Source organism: Corvus kubaryi, unplaced genomic scaffold, assembly GCF_017639235.1.
Source record: "Corvus kubaryi isolate FWS band 111438036 unplaced genomic scaffold, C.kubaryi_AGA036_p1.0 37387, whole genome shotgun sequence".
Taxonomy (NCBI): Eukaryota; Metazoa; Chordata; class Aves; order Passeriformes; family Corvidae; genus Corvus; species Corvus kubaryi.
In genome coordinates, this window is record NW_024581129.1 from 13,303,116 (window position 1) to 13,313,652 (window position 10,537).

The 10,537-nt window shown below is 59.1% G+C and overlaps 1 protein-coding gene across 1 annotated transcript in view; it reads left to right on the forward strand.

Moving 5' to 3' along the window:
* Positions 1-7,680, forward strand: part of UBALD1 (UBA like domain containing 1) — an 8,399-nt gene extending 719 nt beyond the window's left edge. Inside the window, exons 2-3 of the mRNA XM_042037395.1 lie at positions 5,458-5,517; positions 6,550-7,680. Of these exons, the coding sequence (XP_041893329.1) occupies positions 5,458-5,517; positions 6,550-6,870 (381 nt within the window). The 3' untranslated portion in view covers positions 6,871-7,680. The remainder of the gene's footprint in view (positions 1-5,457; positions 5,518-6,549) is intronic.
* The last annotated feature ends 2,857 nt before the right edge of the window (positions 7,681-10,537 follow it).

Here is a 10,537-nt window from a genome sequence, read left to right on the forward strand (position 1 = left end):
CTCCTCCTGTTCCCCCCCCGCCTCCGCCCCAGCCCTCTCGCGTGGCCGTGGGCTGGAAAACCCCAGCGCAGCCTTTCCCACGGCCCTGCCCCGGAGTATTTGAGTTCTCGGGCAACCGTGGGAAAGGAGACTTTGTAGGTCAAGGCTTTTCTGGCTCCAGACGCCTTTTCCTCTCGCTCGCGGGTGGGATACTCCGTGACATTGACAGGGGTTAACGCCGCGCGTGGGGCGGGGGGTGCCGGGGGAGCTCCCCGGTGCCTTTCAGGGTGCTCAGCTCCTGCGGGGATCCCCGGACCTGAAGTGCAGGGAGCAAAGAGGAGTGCGGTGGCTATCGCCAGCAAATTGCTTTCTAAATAGGATTTTTCCTTTCCTTCTGCAGCTCCCTAGGCTGGAGCTGATGGATTTGACGCTAATGGCACCTCGGTAATTGAAGTATCTGTGCTGTGCTGTGCTGCGGGAGCGGGTCTGAGTCAGGCCGGGGAGCAGGAGGCTCCGTTTGTGCACCCCCGTGGCTGGAGCACCTCTCCTCCCGCCCAGGTGGCTCGGTTGCTGCTGGCCGGGTTGTCCCGGGCTCGTTCCGTAACGGAACAGCGACCGGATGGACCCGGCACGGGAGCCGTCCATCGCCGTGCGGGCACAGCATTCCCAGATGCTCTATCACAGGCCGGGAGGATCCCAGAGCGAGCCGTGCGTGGCCGGGGAGCGCGGGCTGGGCTCGCAGGGATGTGCGGAAGGCCGGGCCCGCGATCCCCACCGCCGTGCCCGGTGAACGGGAGCGCCGCTGGCGTGGGATGTGTTGCATGTGTAATGTGCTCCGGCGTTTGTTTACTAACACAGCCTGACAGTGGCCCTCTGGGACAGGCGGGATCCTCTTCCACCACCTCCGTGCGTGTCGCAAAAGAGCCGGGGAGGGATGACAGAAGTTTTAACGTGTCTTTCAAAAGGCTTTTTTGCAGAACTTTGCCACCGTTTGGCGAGTTGCACAAGTACAAACAGCCGTCTCCTGCCGGCTGGGCACTCACATGACTCAGAGGAAGCTGGGCTGTAAACAAACGCTGCCGTTACCATGTTCCCACTCACTTTTGGTGCAACGGTCAGATAATTCCCTTTGCAAAATGGCCGCTGGGCACGGCTCCTTCTGGGAGCCACGCTGGGGAGGGATCACCTCCCGACCACTCCAGCCTGCTTTCACCTCCTTTCTGGGATACTCCCGAGGCTTTTGTTATTCCAGTGCAGCAGCCGTTTGCTGGCTGGTCTGCATCTTCAGTGAGTATAAGTCGGGGGAGTTCAGGCAAGTTCAGTACGAGGGAAGGCAGCATAAATTAACGTCTCCTTGGAGTCAAAGCGCTGCTCCAGGGGCACGGTGTGAATTGGATCAGCCTGCTTGTACTTGAGGATTCTGGCTTCTGCCTGTAAGACCACCACGGGGAGAGGTGTTCTGCATAGGGGAGCCAGGCTAGCTCAGTGGCCCAGTAACACACAGGAGGAGTTGGGTTGTCCCAGTTCTGTGCCTCTGTCCTGGCCAGGGTACTCCTGGTGTCCGTCTGCCCTGGCCAGGATCTTTCCTATGTGGGCAAGTGTCCCACTTGCTGCCTGTGACAGCCCCTGGGGTGTCCATCACCGGCAGGAGGGAGAGGGAGGCTGCTGTGAAAACACGGACAGCTTTGGGATGCTGGTGTTTTGGGACCACTTCCCTGGGCTTGGACTGCTTTGAGGCTGGCTGCTCAGGGGCCATTGTGTGTAGGAAGATGAAGTGGGGGCTGCAGAGAGGGTTTGCTCTGTGTGTGTCTTTCCAGTCCTGATAGACTCAAGAGTTTTTCCAGGGTGGAAGGAACATGATCCAGGACAGTGAGAAGGGCGGGAGGTCAGGAAAACATTTGGGATACAGTCAGCTTTGGATGTGGTGTGAGCTGATCAGGGTCTGTCCTGTACTCAGGGGGTTCACTAGGGAGCCTTTTTTTTTTTTATCATCCCATCTATCCCTGGGGAGCAGGGCAGTTCATGGGTGGGGTGTGGATCGCCTCTCCCACTCGCTGTGACTCCACTCCTGTTTCTTAGGGACCCTGGGCAGGCTTTCTCCTGTTGTGCCCAGTTTAGTTTGCAGCTCTTGGAGCTCTCTGGGCCCTTCCATGCTTCCAGGGATGGCTGCCGTGGGTGCCAGCTGAAATGGCACTGCCAGCCAAAATGGCACTGCCAGCCCAGCCCTCCAGCAACTGGAGCAGTGCCATGGCTGATCCCAGGGGGAGGTTTACATGCCCAAGAAAACAACTTGGAGTGTCACTGGGTGAAGGCTGGCACTTGGCTTCCAGGGCCTGGCTTTTTGGGAGAAGCCAGGGAGCAGCAGGTCCCTCCTCCGTGGTTGGAACCCAGCAGGTTACAAGGCAGACATTTCAGAGTTTGCAGAGTCTCACATGGGGCTGGGCAATGGATCAGGCTCCTTCTCAGGTAGAAAGGTATTATTTGGCTTTATGTGCTCATTGCCCTTGGGGCTGCTTGGGAAGGATAAGAAGAAACTGCTTTTAAAAAAACCCACCCATTCCTTCCTTTTCCTGGTGCTAAGAGCCTCCATTCAGTGTAGAGAGGTTGTGTGTGGGGAACAAGGGGAGGAGCAGGTGTCTGGCTTCACTCACTGTGTCCATGGCTGGGTTTCACTTCCTTTTATGTATTTATGTTTCATGAAGCCCCTTCCTTGGTGGTTCAAGGACAGGGTGCCCTCAGGGCTGCCCCTGCTGCTTGCTGCCCCATGCTGACAGGGCTGACACCTTCAGCCACCCTCTCTCTGGCTGGGTCACCACAGGTGCCTCTTGGCACCCTGGCAGGGTCCCTGTGGGATCCCTCTCCTGTGAAGCTCCTGGTTTTGCATCCTGGGAGGGGGCACAGTGGCCCAGTCACCTCTGAGCATGGCCTGGCTGTGGGGGTGGGGCTGCCCTGCTCCCACTCACACCAGGGTGACACAGGTAATGGGGCTTTTGGTTCAGGGTCAGAGCTGAGCTGGGCTCGGGCTCCTTCTCCAGCAGAGGAGCCTTAATTGGCTTTGCTGTTGCACCAGTCACTGTGGCACTTGTGACGCTGTCTGGAGACCAGGTGGCATCAGCAGCTTTGGTTACTTGTGTGTCCCTGGCCCCCTGTGGCACCAAGGGGAGCACGGGCCCCCTGCTTGCCGGGCTGGGGCTCTGCAGGTCCCTTGGGAGGTGACTGCGGGTCGTGGGCTTTGTGCTGGGCACAGGGTTTGTTTCTGCCGTGCCTGGAAAGGGGCAGACAGAGGGGAGGAGACACTGTTTTAGGCAGAGGGGCCTGCCCTGGCAGAGTGCTTCCTCTGCCCAGTCTCAGCTTTCATCCCAGCGCTGGCAGGGATTGGTGGGAAGCTCTGGGGGACAGCAGGGACCTTCTTTGCCCCTGTCTGCCAGTGGCACAGTCCCAGATATGAGGCCACTCGGAAAACAAGAGCACAGAGCAGATTTAATCAGTTTATGGTATCTGGCTGTGCCCACACCTCTGCCTGTGTTTCCCATTTGCTGTTACCCCCTCTCTTACCACGATCTGTCAGCATTAGGGCCTGTGGGTGTTGACGTCGGACCTCACCCGGGACGAAGGGTAGCGTGATGGGGGGGTGTCACTGCCTCAGAAGTGTCTGTGTCTCTGTCAAACATATCCTTAATTCAGAGCCATGTGCTGTCCTGTTCAGAGCGCTCTCCAGGGCCACAGACCCTATTCCTGCTGTATGGCCATTGCTGGGATCCGGTGGATCCTGCCTGCAGGAGCTGAGGGCTCTGAGCTTGCAGCGTGGCCGGGTGCAGAGTTCAGGTGCTGTGTTACTAAATGCAGCTATTGCAGGGAAGAGCCTTGCCAGCCCAGCTATTGCACGCTCCCCCTGAGGTCTGGGAGCTGCCAGACTCTGCAGCAGGAATTGCTTCCCCCCCTTCCCCCCCCCGGTCTGGATCATTGTTTGCAGACATTGCTCTGGCTGCCACCTGGTTGTGCCAATAGTTTTCTGCTGTTTAGCCAGGAAACCATAAACCCCTTTGCCTTCCCAGGGCCTGCCAGCCTGGATGTTTGGGGCAAAACTAGTTTTCCCATTGGATCAGTGAGCTGAGCTGACTTGCTGTCGTTCATCCTGGCTCTGGGAATGACACAGGAGCATGTGGACACTGGGATGAGGAGCGTGTGTGGTGGCAGGACTGTGGCTGCTGCAGTTGGGCAGGGTTTGGTACAACCTCCCTGTGCTTTTTCCAGGCCTTTTCGTCTTTTTTTCCCCAGCAGCTTGGGTAACCCAAATCCCTGGCTTTCAGGAAGGGAGCAAAGTCTCAGGCAGTGTGGCAGCACCTGGCCACAGCCCCACTCCTCACACCCCAGAGTGGAGACCTGCAGGCCCTGGGGAGAGGCCTGAATGGGACTGAAGGGGGCTTTTCCTTCAACCAGAACTGAATCCAAATCAGTTCTCTTACATTTCCATCAAGTCTCATCTGCAACTGAATCAAAACATTGTTTTCTAGCCCTGACTCAGTTGAAGCCTGGCACAGAACAGGAGTCACCACCATGGAATCACAGAATGGTTTGGGTTGGGAGGGATCTTTCAGGTCATCTCATTCTACCCCCCCTGCCATGGGCAGGGACACCTTCCACTATCCCAGGTTGCTCCGAGCCCCATCAAACCTGGCCTTGGACACTTCAAGGATGGGGCAGCCACCGGGCAACCTGTGCCAGGGCCCCACCACCCTCTGAGTAAAGAGCTTTTCACCATTTCTGCATCAGCTCAGTGCTGTGCACCCCCCCAAACATCCTACTGCCTCTGCTCCTTCCAGACCTGAGTTGGGTGTCTGCTCTCCTGACCATCCTGTTCCCCTGGCCTTCCCTACCTGCAACCCTTCTTGTCCTCTCATATGCCTGTGGCATGTGACGTATTTACTATTACTGGTTTTAACTGGAAGCTACGAAACAATGTCAGTTGTTTCAGTCAGCACAATCACTGTGCTCTGTCTGCAACTGAATTGGAAATGTTCTGGCATATGGGGTGGGCACCTGCTGCAGCCCCTGCCCTGGGGATCTCCTGGTAGGAATATGGGGACTGTGATTGTGTCCTGTTGAGGACATGCCTTTAACTGGTTCCTTCTGGGGTTGGGTTTGGTTTTCTTTGTTTCCCAGCACACAGTGGTTGCAGAGCATCGTTGTGAATTGTGAAACACCTGCTGGGCTCTGCCCCAGCAGTAGCTGCTTCTTGCAAAAATGGTGGTCCCAAAGGCACGTGGTTACCACCTGCCCTGGTGTGAGCAGATGGCAGGCGCAGGTCCCTGCTTGGGGACAGGGAGCACCTGTGCCCTCAAGGCCTCCCAGGGCCTTGACCATCTTTGGTGTCTAGTAGTGTGCAGGGATGAGGTGGGTGCCCAGTCTGCATGCTGGTGGGTGCCCAGTTTGCATGCTGGTGATAACATCATCTTCCCTTTTTTTTTTCCCTTTCAGACTGCTCTCAGTGCTTTTTTCCAAGAAACAAACATCCCCTACAGCCACCACCATCAGATGGTAAGTGCTTTCCCAGCTCCCTGATGCTCTCCCAGGGCACAGCACCAGCTGGCGGGTGCTTCAGGCTGGTGCTCATGTCCAGCTCCAACTGCTTCCTAACTCCAGGAGTGCAGGCAGGGAGGTCTGGCTGGGCACTGCCAGAGCTGCCTGCCAAGGAAGGTTTTCCTGGAGAGCAGCTGGTGGCACAGCCTGTCCTATGCAGTGGGACAGCAGAGCCCTGCAGATGGTTTGGGGCTGCTCTTCCAAAAGGGATAGTCTGAGGGAGGATGTTTTGGGCATAGCCTGTAGTCCACACCAGCCCCAGCCTGGCAGAGAGAGCCTGGAGGAGCCTGAAGCACTGACCTGTGTAAACACACTCACAGATACATGGTGCTTCCCATCCTGCAGCAGCCACGCACACAGGTCCTTGTGTGCTCGCTGAAGCGAGCAAATTCCTGGAGCATTGCCGAGCGTGGCTCTGGTGTGGAGTGCAGAGTGTCTGGAAGTGTGTAAACACCCACACATGGGTGCTGCCTGCCTCTGCTCTCTTCCAGCTGTCCCCAGACTCGGTCCCTTAACTCTCATGGCCTGTCAGCCCGTAATCTGCTTGGGCAGATGTGTCTTAAGGATTTACTGGCTGCTGTGGCCTTGTTTGACTCTCCAGGACAACTGGGGATTTGGAGTATGCAAAGCAAGTGTCCAGCAGGGCCAGAGCGTGCCCAGTGTCCAGGGGGGTGGGAGGTGAGCCTGAGCCTTGTGCCCACAGAGCCAGGAAGCTGCAGGCCCAGGGTGGCAACAGTGGGTTGTGGAGCAGAGGGGTTCCCTGATTTGGCTGGGTACAGGGGGCTCCTGTCTGGGCTGTCTGCCAGGAGCTCTTACCACAGCATGAGCCTTCAGACCCTTACATAGAGCTGCTCGTGGGCAGCATAGTCAGCAGAGTGCAGGTCTGGGGGCTCCATATGCCACAGCAGGGGGGGCAAAGGGGTCTCATGCCACGCCCTGGTGGGAGGCAGAAGGTGGGGACTCCCCTGACCCCATATCTCCTTCCCACAGATGTGCACTCCCGCCAACACGCCGGCCACACCGCCCAACTTCCCCGACGCCCTCACCATGTTCTCCCGCCTCAAGGCTTCCGAAAGCTTCAACAGCAGTAGCCCCGTGGCCTCCATGGCGACCTCCCCACCGCCCCCGGCCCCGCCACTACCCCAGCACGGGGCCTTCAACCCCGCCTGGCCCACGGCTTCGCCGCCCGGGCAGCAGCAGAGCATGTGGACTCCAGCCGCGCCGGCCCAGCCTGCAGGCTGGCCAGCCGCCGTCTCCCAGCAGGCCAGCGCAGAACAGAAGGCCAACGTGACCATGGAGGCAGAGAGATGAGGCCGTGGCGGAGAGCGGACGCGGCGGGGACCCCTGCATATAAATATATATATATATTTTCTCTCCCCCTCCCCAAAGAGGAGAGGAACTCTGCTGCCAGGGCGTCTGGCAGCCGCCGAGACACATGAGCAAATAGCTGCCTTGCATGGGTTTGGTTTGAAGTAGTTTTTACTTGTTCTTGAGCTGAACGGAGCTCCCCAGAGACAGCGGGAGGCTGCGTGGGACCGGTGCCGGCCTCTGCCTGGGACCCTGACGCTGCCAGACTCTTGGGGAGGGAGCACCCCCTCCTCTCTTGGGACACCGGAGTTTGCATGCCAGTGACATTTACAGAGGAGGTCCCTTCCTCAGGGTCCCCTGGGCCACCCCACCAGGCAGAATGGGCTGTTGCCTGAGTGTTTCCCCCCATCCCTTGGCCCTGATCGACTGGGTGGGGGGTGGACACCCCACAAGGCTTGTTTTTTGTAAGGGGTGGAGAGAGCAAGGGCTGTTCCTGCACCACCACAGCCTCCACCCCGCATACACCGTCCTCGCTGGTGAGCAGGGCTGGGGGACACCGGGCCTTGGGGAGGCGTCCGGCCCCTTGCCCAGCCCCAGATGGGGAGCAGGGGGTGAGCACTGGTGGTCCGGCTGGGCCAGCACACCCTCCCCTCAAACTGGCAGGATGGGGTTTGCCCCAGGGCTGTTTTGCATGACACAGTGTAACCCTAGAGACTGGGATCGTTTTTAACCCCTCTGTTCTTTTCTCCTGGCGGCTGGAAGTCTCTCGGGATGCGCCGCAGCCGCTTGCAATACACGCTCTTCTGCTTTGAACCTCGTGTCTTTGCTTCGTTTGCAGCAGCAGCGGGACGCGGGCAAAGCTGCCCTGAGCCTGGAGTGTTTCAGGATCCCCTCTCCCAGTGGCTCAGTGCATCCTAGGAGGGCTGGCTGCGTCTCCAGCTTCTCCAAACACCCAGTTCCACCCATGCAGGGACTGCCAGCTGCTTTTGGCCGGGTGCATCCAGGGCTCAGCCCCAGCAGCCCAGCTCTGCCACATCAGCTGTGGTGTGAGACCCCACCGGGCAGGGCTGTGTTGAGTCCTCAGGATCCCCTGTGATACCCACAGGTCCTGGGTGCCTTGCTGTGACCTGGCTCCTGTCCCCTCTTCCCCAGGTCCCTTGGAGCTGGCTGTCCCTGCCAGACCCTTTTCCAGTGATGCTGTGCCCCTGCATCCCTGCGCTCCCCAGTCAATAATTAATTTCAGTCTCTCTGCTAAAATAAACATTGTAGGAGGGATGATTTCACCCAGGGTGCCTCTTGAACAGCCTGGGCGGGGTCTGGGAGCAAGGGCTGGAGCTGGGGCTGGCCCTTGTGAGCTGCATGAAGTTGTGCTGGAGCTGCCACCCTCAGTCCTGCCCCACTGAGGTGGAATGGGCCAAGCTGGTGGGCCCTGGAGTGAGCCAGGGCTGTTCACTTTTTGTCCCAGCTCTGGTGAGTACATCAAGGCCAGTGTGGAGTCCTGTTGGGAGTGGGGATGGTCTGTGAGGTGGGGATGGTCTGTGAGGTGTGGGGGTGCAGCACAGAGAAGGGATTTGTCCCCAACCTTGAAGAGAGAGAACTGCCTGAGAATCACAGGTGAAGCCACATGGAGACCTGGGTGGTGAGGAGGGGAACCTGCCTGTGACTGTCCCAGGGCCACCAGGAGCCATAGGATTGGAAAATCAAGTGCCAGATCAGGGACCTGGACATCTGACTGGTCAGAGAGCTGACGGGGACATGGCACAGCCCAAAAGTGTCAGACTCTGGCTGCTGAATCCCTGGGGATGCCCAGTGTGTCCCCAGGAACACACGGACTGCGGAGAGGAGGCAACAGAGGAGGGAGCATCTGTATGGCCTGTGGTGTTACCGCACTGCAGTGAGTGGCTGCCAGGGCACTGTGACCCCAATTCCACCAGTCCCCCAAGGCCAGGCAGCACAGCCTTGGTGCACCTGCCCCTCCCCAGCCCCCCGTGCCATTTCACAGCCCCCTGGCCAGCCCACACACCTGTGAGCTTGGCAGCAGCCCCCCAGGAGCCTGGCTTTGTCACCTGCACCTGCAATGCACAAGGACAGTCTTGTGTGGGGCATGACACCCCCAGCAGCTCTCTGGGGAGTGCTCAGCAGCAGCACTGCCCATGTGGCAGGGCCAGTGGCCCAGGGGACACTCAGGACAGGCACCTGCATGAGTACTTGGGGATGCAGCACATCCCTGTGGTGTGCCAGGAGCAGAGATGGGGCATCTGCATTGCTGAAGGGGGAGAAGCAGAAACACTTAGTACAGGGAGACAGTCATCACCTGCAGACCGCAGCCCTGCCACTACCCCAGTGCCAGTGCTTGTTCACAACACCCAAGCCCTGCTCCATCAGCACCTTGTTCATGCCTGGGAGCTTCACCATCCCATGCAGGCTTCACCCTATGTCCCCTTGCCCTCCCCTCAGCTTCCTTGGAGCCACCCACCATTGTTTGTCCCCAGCTCCGCCAGCATGGCTTTGCCACAAAATCCTGGCACACTGAGCTGCTTCTGAGTGGGGATGTGCCAAATCTAGGCAAGCCTGTACCCAGCCTGGTTCAGGCACCAGCCGTGGCAGAAGTGGCTCCTGAGCTGTGCCTGGGGACTGTGCTCACCTGGGTGTCCTCGGTGTCACCCCACAGCTGCTCCACAGCTTCCTGCAGTCTCATGCACACTGCTCCTGCAGCTGGCCCAGCACCTCCCTGCCAAAACCCAGCCCCTGGGGGGACATGTGGCCCTGGGTGAACCAGGGTGGCTGCAGAACCCAGGCAAGGCAGGGAGGTGTGTTTATGGGTGGCCCCAGAGAGTGGCTAGGGAGGACATCCTGAGAGATACCCCAGCGTGTCCCTGGCTAGTGGGATGTGGGGTTGCAGCCCCCAGGCCTTTGAGCAGCACCTCCTGAGACCGTGGGCAGTTGGGCCCCTTCTACATACTGCAGCTGCTTTATCTCACCCAGCACCTTCTTCAGATGGGCAGTCACGTTCTCCAGCTCCCTGAGCTGGCTGAAAACAGACACCAAAGATTTGCTCTGGGCATGGCCAGCTCCTGCAGGCCCCCACCAAAGCTGTGTCCCAAACCTGGGTGGATTTATAGCTGTGGAGACCCCCCGGCACTGCTGCCAGGCCCTGGGCACGGCCAACACTGGGGTGCCCCAGAGGACAGTGACCACATCTCCCCCAGCCATGTCAGAGCATGAGGCAGAGGGACAAGGGGGCTGCAGTGGCCTGGGGACTCAGATGGGCTGAGTGTGGCCCTGCCATTCACCTGGCACAACCTGGCAGTGGCCTGGCATGACACAGATGTCAGTGCCCACCAAGCTCTCTGTGGCTGACACGGGTCCCTATGGACTTGTGCTGCTCCAGCAGTCAGCCCAGCCTGTGTGGGGCTTTCTGGGCCACCACTGCAAGGCCTCAGGACTAAGCTCCCAGCCAGAGCTTCTGAAACAAAACAGCCCCAGAGGTTTTGGGGAGAGAGAAGAGCCCCAGCCATGCTGGAGCCAAGGGGCATTGCCAAGCAAAGGAGCCTGGCACCTGGGAGCCTGCAGCACCTTGCCAGTGGGCACCTCACAGAGAGTGCTCTGGTACAGCTCCTGCCACACCTCTGCTGTGACCAGGAGAGAAATCAGCCCTTCCACCCTGCTC